We start from the raw sequence: 20,204 nt of genomic DNA, 5'->3' as shown, positions 1-20,204 counted from the left end.
TAAGAATCTGCATTTTAAACCAACTCCCCCAAGTGATTCTTAAGCACATTAAAACCCAAGAACCACTATAGTAGGTGCTCAATAAATGTTTGTTAGCTTGAGCATGACATTTTAGTAAAGCAGGCTAAATGTTTGCATTTACTTGCTGCTCCAGATCTGTGAGTTAGCAAAATACATACATTGGAAGGAGTTTAAAAGGATTTCCAAGGAAGTATAAGAACCAATGGAGTGACCCAGGGAAAGAAGGGAGGTATGACAATAAGACATCTTCATGTCTTAAATGAAACAGAAAAGTAAAATACCTCTTTCAGATTTATCTTTTTTTCCTCAGATAATGGAATCTGAAAATATGGATCCTAAAAATATGGAGACAGAAAATACGGAATCTCAAAGTATGGACATTGAGACTGTTTCTTCAGTTACAGCTCTACAAGCCCTCACTAAGCTACTTAATCCTGAAGAAGAGGATGATTCTGACTATGGACAGGTGGTCATATACTTACAGTTGAATTAGTTGTGTTCAAGGGAAGTTGTGGAATCGTATTTGAACAACCTGTTCCCACCTAGCTGTGGGAGCAGAGCTGTGTCATTTGATATATGCACGGGAAGCTACAAGGCTGATTATGCATGACAATGTAACCTCTAGTACATTTCTAGCAAACATAATTATATTTTTCTAAACCACCTGAATACTGAATAGGAAAATAGTTCTGTAACTATGGTAGCAATAGCCACATTTCAAAATGTTGTCATTTATATTTATGGCCAAAGAATGCCTGACAACCATTGCAGAGTGGTAGCTAGGATTCTTTAAGCCCAGACAGTGTTTCTATAAAACAAATATATTCAGTTATGCAGTATTAGTTGGACCCCCAAGTACCAGTCCCTTGATTTTTAAATTTGTCTACACATTAATGCAGAACAGAAAGTTTTTGAGCTAAATAATAGGACAAACTAGTTTCAGCCTACAAAAATTGGCTTCCCAGTAATGCACAAATAAAGCTGTGGAGTCTAATTAGTTGAGTAGCATTTAGCGTCAGGATAGGTAATGCCAGTAAGGCTTGCAGTAGCAAGATGGGCTTCATTTTGCATAGAAGAGTTCCTTGAACTGACCTTTGGCCACTCCAAGTTTACTGCCAGTATTCCCAGAAAAATTAAAACACTTTTATATAATTCCCTGCTCTCCATTCTCCTATTTCTTTTATTTATTTATTTAGACAGAGTCTTGCTGTGTCTCTCAGGCTGGAGTACAGTGGCACAATCTCGGCTCACTGTAACCTCTGCCTCCCAGGTTCAAGCGATTCTCCTGCCTCAGCCTCCCAAATAGCTGTGAGTACAGGGGAGTACCACCAGGCCCAGCTAATTTTTGTATTTTTAGTAGAAACAGAGTTTCACTGTGTTAGCCAGGATGGTCTCGATCTCCTGACCTCATGATCCACCCCCTTTGGCCTCCCAAAGTGCTGGGATTACAGGTGTGAGCCACCACACCTGGCCCATTCTCCTATTTCTTAACTATCAGTGAGCCTTGGCTATCAGACTGCCTATGATAGGGCAAACAAAATTTGGGGTAAAAATCCCATATTGTAACACAATATGTCAATTTGCATAAAATTATTTTAATGAAGTGTTTTACCGTATGACCAATTTACCATGAATAAATCATCTTTCAGGGATGTACATACCAATTTACTCCTCCCAAAATTTATTTTTGCCACAATGTAGAGAAAAAAGCATGCTATGAACAGGCAGCAAATTCAGTGGCTCAGATTGACATTGAACTCAGCTGCCACCCCTAAGAAAGAGCTTAGGTAGAATAGGGCAGAATTAAATAAGACATGAAATGGAAATAAAATTTGTAGAACTGAGTCAGCCTGGAGCCAGGATCAGGAACCAGGAAGTTTTAGTCAGGGAAATGTCTTAGTAGAGGCCAAAGAAAGAAACGTCAGGACGTTAATGACAGTATTAGCTATACACAACAAATAGGACACAGGAGAAAATGTTAGGAACAATGTATCAGTGAAGTTGGAAAGGCAAGCTCGTTTTTGCTACCTTAGTTGAAGTAGCAGAATAATAATTTTCTGGAGCCTACATGCTGGGAAAGGTAGGGTTATGTCACACAGAAAAAGCATATCAAGTATTTGAGAAACAGTGATCTTGAATATAGTGAAGTGGAATTTGTAACTGGGACAGATTCAAATATAAGGATTTACCCTGGTTACAGAGCCTATTCCCTTTGGTGTTTATGGCTGGAGGTGTTTATTTGCATCTAGAAGTGTTTCTAGGAGGAAAGATGAATGTTTATGAGAATAGAGAGACTAACATAATATTACTGAATTGTACAATTTATAAAGGAAAATTACTATACTAATGTATGACTCTGTATATCTGGATTATAAGCAATTTTGAGATAATTGGTCATTCAGACACCACAGTACAGATATCATTAGAGGATATAGAATTACAGTATCAGAACAGTGGGAGAATAATTAATGTTTCTAATGAACTATTAAATTTTCCAGGAGAGAAACTGATTTTCATTTTTTAACATGTATTAACCTTGGGAACTGTGGGATGATTACAAGAGTGATGTGTTTTTGAAAATATGCTCTCTGAAAACAGCAAGAGAACAGTTGCATACACATTGCTTCATTTACACTATCCCTTTTCTACGTGACTTGTTAAGAAAATGGGAGATGGGAAGAGAGTGTGTCTATCATTTTTCAAACTCATGAGGGGATATTAAGGCTTGTGGGAAAAATAAGGTTCACTGCTCTTCACAGACATTATAACGAGGATGTTCTGTCTTACATATTACAAAGTGGCATGAATTGCAATGATAAATTGCTCAGATAATTGGCTGTAGATTCATGGTAAAGGCTCAAATGATGTTCTAATAGAAAACAATTGCCAGATAGTTTTTAATGTTTTTATGAGCACATTCCCTCTTTTCACTTGAAAATTTTTTTAATCGTTTATTTTCATTAAATCAACAAATTGAAACTCTCATGAGTTCCGATCCAATCACTGTCCATGGAGAGTATACCAATTTTTGTCATGAATATCCAGGATTTTATTTCTACTGCTTTTTAATTTTCTGTGGAAGGCAGCACTCAACCAAACAAGAGACCCTCATGTTCTGAGAAATGCTTTACTCTGATTGACTATTAGTGTTCTGGTGATTAATAATTTAGGAAAAGTACTACACATTTATATTATATTAGTGATTAAAAAGAGGGAAAAATATCCCAAATATTGTCTTGGGATTTTCACATAAAAATGCCTGTAACGCCTTAACCGCAGACATAGCAATTTTGAAACACCTTTTGGAAAAAAATACTATTTTAGACACTGCTGAGATATTGTAGATTAATTTCTGATTTATAACTGTTGGAACAGTTTCACATAATAAAGACCCACGTGAGCTGTTCTATCAGGTTTCAAGGACAGACACTACTCTCCTTGCCCAAACAAGACATTCTAACTTTTGTGCATGTCTAAAGTTTTAGAAGATGAGAACAGGAGCCTGAGAAAAGAGAGATAGAGGTGCTAGTCTGACAGTATGAAAGGAGGTAAGATTTTTTTAACTGCAAGCAGTGAAGTGAGTTGAAGCTGCAGGGTGTGACATCAGCAAAAACAATTAGTAAGAAATTAAGATTTTCTTAAAATATCAAAGAATCCCTGAGATGGGCCAATGAGGTGGTGTCACTATACTGATAGTGTAATATGTGTTATACTTAATTGAAAAAATGAAGATTGTTCTTTTACTGGTGAGTCAGGAGAAGTCCTCTGGGGATGTGCATGCTTGTGCAGAAGATGGCAAAATAAACTTGTACTTATATGAAGGCTGAGATACATCAGCATATATTTGATACTATTAATTTGTGGCTGCTGTTTAATCCACTAGTTCAGTGTCATGAGGCCGTGGGACAGGAAAGTGTTTCATACCTATAGTGGAAAATAGTAAAAGCAGTTATCAGGGCTTTTGAATGGTTAATTTGAAGTCTAAATACTTAGCTTCTGTTTACTGTTAGTTTTTATTTCTATAAAACTTTCACATACTTCTGTCCTCCATCTGACTACAACCAGACACTGCTAAACCCCAAAAGTGTCAATGCCTTTATACTAATACTTGGTTCTAACTTTCATAGAGATGAATGTGGCTCATTCCTCAATCCCCAGGGATGCATGATTCACTGAGCTGGAACTAGGGATTTACCCTGACCAAGGATCAATTCTGCCCTAGAGTCTATTAAACCAAACACTTTTTTGAAAGAACAAGGAAAGCATATTCAAAATAGTATTTGGCATCCGTCCCTCTGTTGTATAACAATGATGGGTAATTAAACTGGAAAGCTCCATGAGTTTTTTGATGGAAATCCTATCAAATTTAAAGTATCACTAGTCATATATGTTATACAAGTAGTAATTATAGAATATTGGACTTTTTCTCCTCCTTCAGACAAGTGGTTTATCTACTATTGGAGCCATGGGTCCTGGAAATATTGGACCACCCCAAATAGAAGAGCTCAAAGGTAAGTTATTTAACAAAGCAGTATAGATCAATATAATCTTTTCCTTGGTAGAAAAATTATAGGGAGAGTAATACATACTAACTCTAGTATTTGTTAAGATGAACTAAACAATGTATTGTATACTTGAAAATTGCTAAGATAGTAGATTTTAAGGATTCTCATCACAAATAAATGATAAGTATGTGAGAGAATCCATATGTTAATTGCTTTAGTTAGCCATCCACTGTGTATATGTATTTCAGAACATCATGTGGTATATAATAAATATATACAATTTTTATTTGTCCATTAAAAACAGAGAAATGAATTAATAATTTTTAAAAATAAAAAAGATGAACTAAAATAATCATGGAAATGATAAATAGCCATTTACATATAAGATGCTGTTTTTACTCTACTACTGCAGAAGGATATTTACCTTGAATTATCCACATTCCTTGCATATTTTATGAGACAGAAAACCAAGAAAGTCATGTGTGGTTAGATCATTTTTTATTTTTTAGGGACTATCAACCAAGATCCTTAGCTTCTTTACCTTCTACCTTCCTGTATTCTAGCAATTTCATGGAATTCATTCATTGAATAATTTAATAAATATTTAGCCTATTATGCATCAGGCAGTATGACCATCTCTAAGACTACAATGCAGATCAAAACAGAAAAAGCCCCTGTTCTAATTGAGCTAATAGACTTTTGGAGAAGATAATAAAACAAATAACTACACAATTTTGTCTTACATTAAGATGCTTATACATTAACGTCTTTGGGTTTACTTATTTAAAAATACAGGTCCAATAAATGAGGTAAAATAATATTTTTTTACATTTCCCTAGCATTTTGATCTATACATTTTTACAGAGTTGAACATTTTACAAATCTTTAAAAATATAAAAGGCTCTAATTCTGTTGGTCACAATCACCATTAACCAGAGAATAGGCAGGGAGAGGAAGTGAATTTCGTTAATCAATTTAGTTAATTGCAAAAGATTTTTATCTGTACAAATGTTGAAAATAATGACTAAAATGAGGTCTGAGGATGGTTTTAAAATTTCAGTTATTATTGCTACAGATACTCAAGAGGCTATTTGCCTTACTCAAGACATTCATTCCATGGCAGACTAGTTCACATTTGATGACTTTTGTGCTGCCTGTATTTCTGATAATGTAGGTCTAATAATCTTTAAATTCTGAAGGCAATGATTCATATGTAAAATGTTATATGTAAATCTGTAGTTAGGCTTTACAAAACCCATGCTAGATAGAAGCTGATAATTTCAAAAGAATTGTCAGAATTGAAAATCTGACAATTGAGTACATTTCTGGGAATGCTTAAAATGACTAAAAGCAATGTTCTGCAACTAATGCAGGTCTCCATGGGATGCTACAATAGTTAGAACAAATGTAAGGTGGGTTTTTGCATGCCTGCTGGGGCCTGTCCACTTTTAAACATTTAAGGATGATATGCAGAAACCCAACCTCATGCTCAGCTTTGCATGAAGGACAAGTGGCAAAGATTTTCCTTAAATCTCGTGTCTACATGAGGAAAACACTGGAGTAAAAAATGATCATTGTATTCACTGCTTTCAGTTTCTTTAACTGATATTATGATTTTGAGAATTATGTCATGCTTGCATGGAAAAGATATCAAAGGGTTTTTATATAGTAGAAACAATGCAAGATAAGACATTTTTCTCCAAATCAGATTGATTTTAGTTGTGATTTTTTTCTTTTATATAAAAATATTTTTAAATATAATCCTATTTATGTTTCTGGAAAAATGTGTAATATTTCTTTGCATATGTGTATGGAAAGAGAGAGAGAGAGAGAGAGGCTGGAATGATACACAACAGAATACTAACATTGATTATCTCCAGGCAGTTGGATTATAGATTATTTTCTTATTTTTGTTTATGTGGTTTTAGCAAAATTTTCTACAGTTGTTATTACAGTTCTACAACATATTGGTTCTATATTGATAGAGAAACATTTAGTCAGTAGTTACTAATTTAGCTTGTTTTGACCAAAAAACAAGCTAGTGATTGCAAATAATGTTTTACTTTAATGATCCCAAACTGAGTGTGAAGAACAGGAGCGATTTAGAGAAGGAAAAAAGCACGAGCTTCAGCTTTATCTTCCCTTTCTTCACAGTCATTCCTGAAACCAGTGAGAAAAATAATGAGGACATCTGGAATTCAGAAGAGATTCCAGAAGGAGCAGAACATGATGATATGTGGGACGATAGAGAAATCCCAGAGTAAGTCAAATGAAGTAGGAATGTCTTTAGAAGTTTAAGTTAGCTGTGTCATCTGATAGCACTCTATTTTTGACAAGATTCATAAAGTAACATACCACATAAAAGATAAAACTACAGTGACACGCAGAAGGCATGTGTAATTGATATTTTTTCCTTCTAGAGCAGAAACAAATAATAAGGCATAACACCTTCCTTTCAGTTATTATCTAGCAAAAAATGATAAATATAGTTATTTCCATTATAAATTTATATTTAATGTCAGTTTGTTGTATAGTGTGGAACTAACTGCAAGAAAACCAGTCCATTAAATTGCAAGGATTCATACAAACTAAATTACAATGCCATGCTTATTTGTCAAGGACTTGCTTTTAATTACTCAATGTTCTACAATTTTGGTAAAAGGCTATGTTCTCCCTCCAATTATCAATTATTACCCAGACTTATTTACTAGATATTCTAAGATTATACTTAGTATTCAGTGCATTTTGCAAGCAGGGTTCAAGACTTGCTTTGTAGCCTTTTCAATACAATCAAATTATAAATATGAAATTTAGAATTATTATAAAAAGCCTTTTATTCTGATTTAAAAAGCACTCATATTTTTAAGAACCTTAAAGTATATTTATATACATAGGTGAAATTATTGATCAAATAGACTAAGCTTTACATATATGTATTTTGAAATAAAATTCTGATTGACTATTTAGAATAGCAGGAAAACTAAAGCCAACATATACTAAACTATGATGTACTGTATAAATTCTTGAAGACTTCTATGGCAAGTGATATGACAACTTTTCTCATTCTGAATACAGAACTATCCAATATATATATATATATTTTTTTTTCTGAGATAGAGTCTTACTCTGTCACCCAGGCTGGAGTGCAATGGCACGATCTTGGCTCACTGCAACCTGAGCCCCTCCTGGGTTCAAGCGATTCTCCTACCTCAGCCTCCCATGTTGCTGGGACTGCAGGCACGTGCCACTATGCCCAGCTAATTTTTGTATTTTTAGTAGAGACGGGGTTTCACCGTGTTGGCCAGGCTGGTCTCGAATTCCTGACTTCAGGCGATCCACCTGCCTCAGTCTCCCAAAGTGCTAGGATTACAGGCATGAGCCACTGTGCCTGGCCAAAATTGTCCAGTATTAAACAACAACAACAACAAACTCCATGCTTCCATCTTCTACATAAGTTCTGAAAACAGAAGCAGTGGGAGACTGCAGATAATTAACTACAAAGAAATATCCAGCTTTCAAATAAACAACGTCAAAACCATAAACTTCATTAAAAAATCAAAGATTTTAAAACATTTCTTAGAGAGCGAAGAGAGTAAATTTGAGGTTGTGTTTATATAGTGCCCACATATCCATATGAAAAGTAAGAAGTTACTCATTTGTCATATTGTCTAACGAATGTCAAATATCTATATACAGCAAGCTTTAAATTTGAGTAAATTTTCCCTTTCATCCTGATGTTTGATGTTTGGTAGATAGGACATCCATGAAAGCTTTAAATGAATAATAGCTGCAGTTATTATGAGGGAAATTGCTTTATAAGATTTTTTAAATCTTTATTTTCTATCTTATGAAGAGACATTTCAAAATTTCTCAATGGATAAAGAGGAAAATGGGTAAAGAATATGAACAGGCAGTTCAAAAAATAAGAATCACAAGTGGCCAAATGAAAAAAATGACAAGGGCCTGAGCTAAGGCACTGGCCTTGGGGAGAAGCATGAAGGTCTGTATTTGAGTGAAAAGTTGGCATTTGGTTAGATAAAATGGATGAGAGGAGAGCATCAAAGATGATGCTGAAGTTACTAGTTTGGGTGACTGAGTAAATGATAATGCCATTAACTTTGATAGGAATTATAGGTGCAGTGAGTTTGTTTTTGTTTTCGTTTTTTCTCCTAAGACAGATTCTTGCTCTGTTGCCCTGGCTGGAGTGCAGTGGTGTGATCTCGACTCACTGCAACCTCCACCTCCTGGGTTCAAGCAATTCTCCAGCCTCAGCCTCGAAAGTAGCTGAGACTACAGGCGCGTGCCACCATCACTGGTGAATGTTTTTTTTTTAATTTTTTTGTAGAGATGGGGTTTTACCATGTTGGCCAGGCTGGTCCTAAACTCCTGGCCTCAAGCAATCCACCTGTCTCACCCATCCAAAGTTCTGAGATTACAGATGTGAGCCACAGAACCCAGCCAAGTTTGGTTTTCTTTCTTTCTCCCCCAGCACCAATCGCTCACTGCAGCCTCAACCTCCTGGGCTCAAGCAATTCTCCCACCTCACTCTCCCAAGTAGCTGGGACTACAGGCGCGCACTTCATTTTTGTGAAGACTCTGCCTAAGTGTGTTGCCCATGTTGGTCTCAAACTCCTGGACTCAAGCAATCCTCATGCCTCAGCCTCCCAAAGCACTGGGATTACAGTTGAGAGCCACTATGACTAGCTGGTTTTTGATATGTACACTTCGAGTTGCCTTTGGGACATCCAGACAAACCTATGTAGTAGGCAGTTGGAAAATTACATCAGGAGCTCAGGATAAGAGTAGGAGCTTGAGCAAATCCATTTGGGAGTAGTGAACATACAAATCAATCCCTTCTGTTTGTTTTAACCTGGCTTCAGCTTTGTAAATACTTGGTAGACGTTATAGCCTATTAAGAGAAAAGTGCCTCATAGCAAATAGCTGCTTATTGTTAACCCTGTTCTAACTCAGAGAAATTCCTTTTTTTATTGTTGGACATTCCTATTGGCAAATGGTCAGAAGTTCAATGTAGTCCTTTAGCCTTACTATCCAGAGATATATTGTTTCTTCATTAAGTTAGCATTAAGAAAAAAAAAAAAGTAAATGTTTCATGCTATCTGAAGAGATGGGGTACATTTTGGTGGATGCTATAAACCATTCTATTCCTGAAGGCCCAAATTTGGGGGAAAGGAACGATTTGTGAATTGTCATGTTGGGGTGAGATATCAGGAAAATCTTTCATTAAACTCAGAATTCTGTAAGACTAGATTCTAAGCACTATAGTGTAGCTGTGCTGAGTATATTGCCAGTGTTTCTGTTGTAGAATTTTAGACATAGAGATCATTTATTTCAAACTCACACCTCCCTCCCATAAACCATATAAATGTAGAAGCTGACCCCATGAGTTTGTAACTTGACCAAGGCCCACAGTTAATGACAGAAACAGTACTAAACCTGAATTTTCTCCTCTACTCTGTGGTTTAAACTTAGCAGAGGAAGGTTTCTATCAATCCCTAGGTTATGGACTCAGTGCTTTTCTGAGCCATTGTTTTTCAGGAACAGACTTTTTTTCTTCTAGTTTTAATCTTATTAGAATCTTATTAGAAGTTTCCTCAATCTATTTTATTTGTATAGCTCTAAAACAGTTAAGGCTTTATTTTAGAAAATAATAACAATTCTGCTTTTCAGTGTTTATTTTTGGCCACATTTCTAGACTTATTTTCCTTTATGTTCTATTATATGCCTGAAGACCTGCAAGCACTTTATTTATGTAGTCCTTTTACTTTTTCTAATAGCATGTCCTCATAAATTTCTAGTTTTCTGTTCTGTGACGGGAAATTGCTCTTTCATTTGAGTTCCTATTATCATTGATTTTTTTTTCAGGTATGAGATTGTATTCAGACAGCAGGTGGGAACTGAGGATGTATTTTTAGGGTTGTCAAAGAAAGACTCCTCAACAGGTTGTTGCACTGAACTAGTGGTAAGCCTCTCCTCCCCTTATTCATTTTCTATATGACCGTTGTAGCTAAATTGACTGACTATTGTATATATAATATTGTAGGCAAGGTTGTAAACTCTTTAAAAATTGTGGTTGCTATGTTACAGGTACTAGGGTAATAATGGAATAGAGTTTCAAATTGTTAACTTGTATAAAATAAGCTAAGCTTACACCTTTGGATAAGATTTACAAATAAACGTAATAGAATCATATGACACACACAATTTCTATTTTTATTCCTATTAAAACTTCCCAACTGGATTGGACTGGATTTTCTTTCATCCTAGTTCTGTCCCATGCATGCCATCTGATTGGTTATTAACTTCCGATGAATTGACAGACAATTGAAATGAAATGTCTCCTTCCCTGTATCTGTCTTATCTCTTATTTCTGTATTTCTTATAATGACTCAGCTTACAACGTGGGACTTAAAAAGGGATTTTCCTAATTTTGGCATCTGACTTATGATTGAAAACACTAAGAAAGACATCTAAAATGTTACTTTGCTTTCTTATCTGAATGATGCTACAGAATGTTGGAGAACATCCTTTACCAGGTCACTGTTTCTGGATAACAGTTGTAACAATACCAGCAATTTCAGTGATAACAACTTACTTTTGCTTATTTCATCCTCATAATGATCTTGTTGAAAAATCTGGGCCTAACCTAGAGTGTGGAATTTGACTCATTTTAGCAACATTAACAAGTAATTATTGTGTTAAAAATTTATTTTTTGAGATCAGGGAATTTGCTTCTATTTTTTCCCTCCTTTCTTACAATACATTATAGAATACTGTGGTGCCCATGGGAGATGTGTAATATTTTTTCCTTAAGCAAATGATAAATGGAATTTCTCTTTTGCATGAACTTCAGGTTTTCTCTTATTAGCAAAATCTAAGACATTCAATTGAATCAAGTAACATAATGGGAATAGTGGCTTTAAGTACCTCAAGAGATTTTTCAAACTCTAATAAGTTAAGGTTTCAAGTAATCTTGAAGTAATTAGCTCCCAGGGTTTTACCAGTAATATTCAAATTCCTCTCTCTTAAATTACTGAAAAATTGTGTTTTTGATGTGTAGTGTTGGGGATTGCTCTAAGTTCTGGAGGAATTCTAGGCCCTAAATAAACAAAACTGTTGCAAGTCTTACCATTTCTCTCATGCAAAAATTGCCACTAGTTTTAGTAATAAAGATATCCTGAATGAAGAATCTCAGAAACTAAATCATACCTTATAAAATGAATATATGGTTTATCTAAAACTCAATAAGTATACACAGAAGGCTTGCTATTTCTCTCAAATGAATTTATAATCAACTGGGAAGACAAAACTAACACAAATGAACTAATTTTATTATTAAAATACAATAATTACATTTATACTTATAATTGTGTAACATAATTATATTAATAGTTATAACTTTGTAAACAATTATAAGTCTACCAGAAGTTCAGAAGGTTGGGGTAAGTCATGGACACCACTGAAAAACAGCAGCAAATAACACATTTGTTGATGCTATGGCACTTTGTCACGTGTATACTGTTCCCTTTGTCTTTCCTTTATTTCTCTTTGTTTCTTCATTTATTAATTCTTTAAATACTTAGTGAATGTTACTACATACCAGGGACTGTCCTAAGTACTAGAAATACAAAAATAAATAATAAACGGTCAATTGTCCTCAAGGAGTTTATAGTAAAGGAGATTGACACCTAATAAATCATCGCAGGTCAGTATGGTAAGTACATATTTAGAGGCATATAGAATAGAATAGAATGATGGTTACGAGACTGGGAAGGGTAGTGGGCATGAGCGGGGGAATGGGGATGGTTAATGGGCACATAAATATAGTTAGACACAATAAATAAGATCTAGTGTTTGATAGTACAACAGAATGATAACAATCAGCAATAGTTTGTTGTACGTTTTAGGATAACTGATGGAGTACAATTGGAATGTTCATAACACAAATAAATGATGAATGATTGAAGTGATAGAAATCCACACCATTTACCCTGATGTAATTATTGTACACTATATGCCTGTATCAAAATATCTCATGCACCCCATAAATATATATGCCCATCATATGCCCATAAAAATTAAATATAGAATAATAAAGGCATATATCAGGTGCATAGTGACATAAAGCAGGAAGGGATCAACTTTAAGTGGATAGTATTTCTACAGTGGACAACATTCTAAGAAGGGCATTCCAAGCCGAGGTAAGAGCACATGGAAAAGTATCCAGGCATGAAATAGCATGGCATATTTGAGTAAGCAGTGAATATAAGAAGAATAAAGAGTAAGTCTGGGTAATAATGGACTGGTAAGCTGACACTCAAAAAAGATAAAAGCTTGTAGCTTTTATTTGTAGCTTGAATGTTATCCTGTAGGCATACTAATGATGACATTCACCATCATTGCTTACTCCACTGACAAGACCCAAAGTAACTAGACTGTTGAGCCCATCTCAAGTATTTCTTACTCAAATTTATATGCTTATCATTCTTATTGATAATATTGTGTTTCCTTGAATATAAGACATCATAAAATTGTAAATGTGTCATTCATTTAACAATAACAATGTTTCAGGAGAAAATAGGTATAATACCATATTATACCACCATTGATTCTGCAGAGCATCTCAATATCAGAAACATTAAAATGTGAAGAAAATTGTACCTGAGAATTGCCTAAATATGTTATTTGGGTCCTAGAACTGGTCTATATGTAGCAATCCAATCCAAAGTCTTTAAGAAGAAAACCCTTACTTTAACGGAGGAAGGCAATAGAAATACAATCTGTTTATATACAAGAAGTAAGATTTGAGGTTTAAAAATTCACGAGGACCATCATTTCCTTTACCCTTCCCAAACTCCAAATAAGAAAGCAAAATTTATGAATCCTAAATAAAAGCAACGGTCCTAAACAAAATTCTGAATTAGGAATGTCTTCAGCAAACCTTTCAAACCTCAAACCCAAAGAGCCTCATTATCCAAATTCTGCCCTATTGTTATCTTCTGGTATTGCTTTGTTCCTCAGTTTGTAGCCACCAAGTTTCCCTTGCCTTAATCTATATTTATGTATTTTAGAGCTAGAGCTACCCAGTCGTTTATACGTTTATTTTGTTTCTAGCTGTCAAGCTTTTTTTTCAAATAAATTCTGTAAGTAAGCCCAGTGTATTAAACATATAAAAAAGTACCACTGCCTTATTTAAAAAGGTACTATCACACATGAGGCAGCTCTTAGAAGAATGGCTGAGGCTCCTTGGAACATAGTTTGAAAGATACTGATCTAATTTCTCTTCCTTATATTACAGTTGATAAACTAAAGTTGGCCTTGCAAGGTTTCAAATACTCATATACATTAATGGAAGAATAATCAGAGATCTAGAGGGCTTCTTTCTCCTAGGTGACATATATACTTTTCTTTAAACCCCATGAGTGGAAGCCCCCTAGCTTGTTTTATTTTGTTTTGTTTTCCTTTTATCTTCTATCTATATTCTCCATTCCTCTCCCCAAAGCTCTCACTGTAATGTGTGTGATATTAAGCTGGTGCAAAAGTAATTGCAGTTTTGCCATTACTACTGGTTATTGCCACACTTACTGAGGTACTAGACCTCTTGGGTACTAGTTGTGGAGTATGGAAAAAGGAACTACAGGTATCAAAACTATGTAGGAAAATAGCCTAATTCTCTGTAAGATTATTTGTGGCAGGAAATGGGATGTGTGCATTGGAAAAATAGGTCAGCAGATTCTCATTTTCACCCTTGGTGCTAAAATCCAAAAATGAATGGGGCTAGGGTTATTGGTATTCTGCCAAATTACCCATTGTTTATTCTAGGAGAGGGGAAAGGCAGCTTGCAGATAGCTTGATGCTCTTTGACCTAGAATGAATACATAATATTTTGATGTTTTACTTTGATGGATCTATATTGATAAGAGAACATTCTGATGTGACCCAAGAAACAAGCCACTAAGCCTATTTTTTTTCCCCTAACATCACCTCCTCCCTAGGATAAGAGCTTTCACCCATCTTTAAATCTCACTGAGAATGAGATGAGAGTCAGGGATGGGATAGAAGTCAGTCACCATCTGGCAGGCTGACAACCAGAAGCCACATGTTTATCAAACATATTTATCTCAGAAAGTGCTATCAACAATTTTGAGCAAAGTGTTTTTTCATTCTCTAAGAATTCACTTGCTTCCTGAACGGTCTGCTCTTTAAATCCTGATTTGTTTCTTAAGGTTAAAACAGTTATATTTGTTTACTTTTTTTTTTTTTTTTTTTTTTTGAGACAGAGGCTCACTCCATTGTCCAGGCTGGAGTGCAGTGGCATAATCTCAGCTCACTGCTGAGCCACCGTGCCTGGCCCATATTTGTTTACTTTTAATGAAAATATGGATTTAGCTGCTTGATAATGAAATTAGCTGGGCATGTTTGTGCGTGCCTGTAATTCCAGCTATCACCATGCCCAGCTAATTTTGTATTTTTAGTAGAGATGGGGTTTTACCATGTTGGCCAGGCTGGCCTGGAACTGCTGACCTCAGGTGATCTGCCTGCCTCGGCCTCCCAAAGTGCTGGGATTAACAGGCGTGAGCCACCACACCTGGCCTATATTTGTTTACTTTTAATGAAAACATGGATTTGGCTACTTAATAATGAAATAGATTTTGTTTTCCATTCCATTCCATTCTAGAGGATGGACCTAGTTTTTTGGTTTTTTTTTTTTTTCTTTTTGGTAGGTTTCCTGATTATGTTAACCTTGTTTGATTAGTTGCATGCCAGACCATGTGGCAGAGGGAGGGATATTTGAGCTGTAATATGATTCCATATTATTAGTTCCAGGCAGCACAGTAAATCTTGAATTAAATTTCTAATAGTTGTCTCAGTAATATATTCATAATATATACATTTATAGTTAATGTCATAACACTCCTTCATAATGATGGTGGTTGTGGGACATGGTAACAAATACCTCTTTAAAAGCTAATCTGTGTCTGGTGCGGTGCCTCATACCTGTAATCCCAGCACTTTGGGAGGCCAAAACGGGTGGATCTGAGGCCGGGAGTTCAAGACAAGCCTGACCAACATGGGGAGACCCAGTCTCTACTAAAAATACAAAAATAGCCGGGCATGGTGGTACATGCCTGTAATTCCGGCTACTCAGGAGGCTGAGGCAGAAGAATCTCTTGAATCCTGGAGGCAGAAGTTGTGGTGAGCCAAGATCATGCCATTGCACTCCAGCCTGGGCAACAAGAATGAAACTTTTATCTTAAAAAAAAGAAAAAAAAAAAAAAACTAATCTAATCATAAAGACAGTGTATTTCTGATAATGAAGGTAATATGTATATTAAATTTTAAGCAATACCAAAATTAGTAGAGTTGACAATAAAAGTCCCCCATAATGAGATGGGGAACAATAGAATGTGTGTTTGAGATGGGCTATGGTCAATGATAGAATAAAGGTAAAGGATGTCTTATACACATGTATCACTTGATACATGTATCGGTAGTTTTACATTGTGATGATGTTATTTTGAGAAGGTTTCATCAAAATATCTGAATCACATGGACTAGAATCCTTGAGCTGGACTTGGCAGAAACTCCTGATTCCAAGCAAGCAGATTCACAGATTGACCTTGGAAATTACCAATACTTGAGGAATGAATAAAGGCAGGGGAACTGAGAATGATATTCAGAGATGGGAGGGAAACCATAATAGTATCTGCTGTTGTCAAGCAGGATTAGGATGCAGGAGGAACTTTGAGATTTGTCAGTTAAGAAGTCTTTGATGATCTTTGGAAGACGGCAGCTTCAGTGGTATGGCCAACACCACCAGATCGAAGAAAGCTAAGAAGTGAAGAGGAAGTGAGGAAGAGAAGCCAGCAAATATAGATTGTTCTTCGTGGAAGTTTAGTGGTGAAGAGAAGGAGAATAAGGAAATGATTGTTGAGGAGGAAGCAGGATTTAGGGGAGTTTATTTTAAGATAGGAGAGATTTATGTATGCCTTTCAGCTCTTGACAAGAATCCATGCATTCATCCATGTAATATTTATTTAGTTCCTACTGTGTGTCACTAGAGCTAATGGACAAAGAGTAAAATAAATAAATAAATAAAAATTTAAAAAGGAGGCATTTTTGGTTGTCACAATGATTACAGATTTTTTTTTCCAGAGATAAGGTCTTGCTCTGTCACCCAGGCTGGAACACAGTAGCCTGATCTCAGTTCACTGCAGCCTTGACATCCTGGGCTCAAGCCATCCTCCCACCTCAGCCTTTCTAGTAGCTAGGACTACAGGCATGCACCACAATGCTCTGTTAATTTCTGCTTTTTATATTTTTGTAGAGACAGAGTCTCATTATGTTGCCCAAACTGGTCTCAAAATTCTGGGCTCAAGCAATTCTCTCACCTTGGCCTCCCAAATTGCTGGGATTACAGGCGTGGGCCACCATGCCCAGCTGATTACAGGATGTTATTGTCACTTAGTATTCAGGGCCAGGGCTGCCTTAAATCTTGCAATAAGAGGTATAGTCCTCAAGAATAAAGAATTGCCCTACACAAAATGCTCACGTTGCTTTCCTCTAGTTTAAAAACACAGATTAGATAAAGAGGGATTGAAGATATGAGGGTGCTGCTACTCAGCAGCATTCTACCCTGTTGACTACTCTCTTCTTCTTCTTCTTTTTTTTTTTTCTTTTTGAGACAGAGTCTTGCTCTGTCACCCAGGCTGTAGTGCAGTGATGTGATCTTGGCTCAGTGCAACCTCTGCCTTCCAGGTTCAACCTATTCTCCTGCCTCAACCTCCCAAGTGGCTGCAACATCAGGCACACACCACTACACCAACTAATTTTTGTATTTTTAGTAGAGACAGGGTTGGCCAGGCTGGTCTCGAACTTCTGGCCTTAAGTGATCCGTCTGCCTCGGCCTTCCAAAGTGCTCAGATTATAGGCGTGAGCCACCACACGCAGCCTGCTCTCTCCTTCTTGAAACACAGTTTTCTTTTTACTTTAATGACCCCCACTCTCACTGAGGAGTAAGGAAAGACTTCACTCTTTTCTTCCAAAATCACTATGCATTCCTCCTCTCTTTTGCTCCCAAATCACTGGCTCTTCCTATTCTGCCTTAAGTTCTCTGGAGATTTGACATATGTCTTTTTTTTCTCTACCTATTCTCTTTTCACCTACTCTCATAGCTTTAAATACCATTTATCTCTCTAGTCCTGAACTCTCCCGTGAGCTTTGGATTCATATAACTGACCACATACTTGGCATCTCTTACTTGTTTAATAGACAACTCAATCCTAACATGTCTAAAACAGAACTCTTAATTGTCTTCCATAAACCTTTTCCTCATTCACTTCTGCATGGCAATAACATTTACCCAGTTGCTCAAGCTAAATACCTAAATCATCCGTCATTCCTCTTTCCTTTATACCTCATATCTAATCCATCAGCATGTATTACTGGCTATACCTTCAAAATATATTCTAAATCCATCTAATTTTCATTACCACCGCAACTGCCATCATCATCTCTATCTGGACAATTATGAGTCTCTTCTGACATATCTCCCTGCTTTGACTCTTCCTTCCCTATAGCCTTTCCACAGAGTATAACAGATGCTTTTTAAAAGTAATTCAGGACTGGGTGTGATGGCTCACGCCTGTAATCCCAGCACTTTGTGGGGCCGAGGCAGGTGGATCACCTGAAGTCAGGAGTTCGATCCAGCCTGGCCAACATGGTGAAACCCTGTCTCTACTAAAACTACAAAAATTAGCAGGGCATGGTGGTGCACTTTCATAGTCCCAGCTACTTGGGAGGCCGAGGCAGGAGAATTGCTTGAACCTGGGAGGCAGCAGTTGCAGTGAGCCGCGATCATGCCATTGTACTCCAGCCTGAGTGACAGAGCAAGACTCTGTCTTAAATTTTTAAAAAATCAGACCACATCACCTCTTTGTTTACAGACCTCAATGGCTTCCTCTTGCACTTACAGAACAAAATCCAAACTCCTTATCTTAAAAGTAGGTAAAGGCCCTGTATGATCTGACCTTTACCTACTTTTACAGTTTCATCCAATGTGACACTTTCTTCCTTGTTTGTTATGTTCTGCTTATCCGGGTCTTCTTTTCGATCCTTCAATATGCCAAGTTATTTCCCAGTTCCTTGTTATTCATTCCACCTGGGTATTCCACCTAGTCCCTCAGATGATGAAATTTTACCTCTTCCTTTCCAATCATTTTAACCTCCTATTTCTTGTTTAATTGCATGTTAGTATCTCCAGAACTATATTATGTAATATAATAGTGAATACTGAACATTATTTATTTCTCACTGTAAATTTTTAAAAATTAAAAAAAAATGCGGGTGCATAATAGAGATACACAGTGAAGTACTATTCAGCCATAAAAAAGAGATCCTGTCATTTGAAACAACATGGATGGAACTGGAGATTATTATGTTACATGAAATAAGCCAGGCACAGAAAGACAAACATTACACATTCTCACTTTTTTGTAGGATCTAAAAATCAAAACAATTGAAATCATGGACATAGAGAGTAGAAGAATGGTTACCAGAGGCTGGGAAAGGTAGTTTAGGGAGGGGAAGTGTAGGGTTGGTTAATGGGTACAAAAATATGAATTTCTTACTTTAATTGGAATGGTTTGGTGTTTCTTTATTTAGTTAGATACTGACTTTTGGGTTGTGTGTTAAGGAACTGTTCATCCATTCTGATTTTAAGAGTTCTATTTTAAGCAAGAATAGATGATGAATTTAATCAAATGCCTTTTTACCATTTGCAAAGATCATATAATTTTTTAGTTTTGATCTACTGGTAAGTTATATTAGCAAATTTCTTAATATGGAGCCATCCTTGCATTTATTCATTCACTCTACAAATATTTGTTGAGTGCCTATGATATACCACTAAATATTTTATGAAAACTCTCATGAACAAATAGGAAAACAAAAAAAATTAAAGGTGAGGGGTCTCTGCTTTGAAATTATAAAAATATTTACCCCTGAAGTATAAAATTGTAGAGATATGTATTGTCCAAAACTAGGACAAAAAAACAATAGGTCATGTTTTTAAATTAATGGTTAAATTTCTTTCTTTCTTTTTTTTTTTTGAGACAAGGTCTCACTGTGTTTCCCAGGCTGGGGTGCAGTGGTGCAGTCTTGGCTCACTGTAGCCTCCACCTCCCGGGTTCCAGCAATACTCCCACCTCAGCCTCCTGAGTAGCTGGGATTACAGATGCATGCCACTGTACCTGGCTAATTTTTGTGTTTTTTGTAGAGATGTGGTTTCACCATGTTGGCCAGGCTGGTTTCAAACTCCTTATATAAAGTGATCCACCCACCTTGGCCTCCCAAAGTGCCAGGATTACAGACGTGAGCCACTGTGCCTGGCCAGATGGATAAATTTTGATAATGCTACCATTTTGAAACAGTCTAGTACTATATTACCATACCTGTCTTTTTAAAAATAGTTCATAAATGCATGACTCCCCTCCCATCACAGGAGTCAAGAGGTACTGTTCTAAGAATAGAGAATAGCATAGTAAACAAAACATAAACATCACTGCCTTCACAGAGCTTACCTTATTGTGGGAGAGATAAGTAAACACATAAATTGTATTGTACTTTAGAAGGTGAAAATGCTCTGAGGAGGAAAGGAGG

At 36.1% G+C, this 20,204-nt stretch overlaps 1 protein-coding gene across 1 annotated transcript in view; it reads left to right on the top strand.

Moving 5' to 3' along the window:
- Positions 1–20,204, top strand: part of DNAAF6 (dynein axonemal assembly factor 6) — a 39,495-nt gene that overhangs the window by 7,503 nt on the left and 11,788 nt on the right. Inside the window, exons 2-5 of the mRNA XM_032250967.1 lie at positions 332–487; positions 4,460–4,532; positions 6,681–6,786; positions 10,410–10,506. Of these exons, the coding sequence (XP_032106858.1) occupies positions 335–487; positions 4,460–4,532; positions 6,681–6,786; positions 10,410–10,506 (429 nt within the window). The 5' untranslated portion in view covers positions 332–334. The remainder of the gene's footprint in view (positions 1–331; positions 488–4,459; positions 4,533–6,680; positions 6,787–10,409; positions 10,507–20,204) is intronic.

This window comes from Sapajus apella, unplaced genomic scaffold (assembly GCF_009761245.1).
Source record: "Sapajus apella isolate SASKATOON/1434 unplaced genomic scaffold, GSC_monkey_1.0 scaffold73, whole genome shotgun sequence".
Lineage (NCBI taxonomy): Eukaryota > Metazoa > Chordata > Mammalia > Primates > Cebidae > Sapajus > Sapajus apella.
This window is presented reverse-complemented; position numbering and strand designations above follow the sequence as displayed.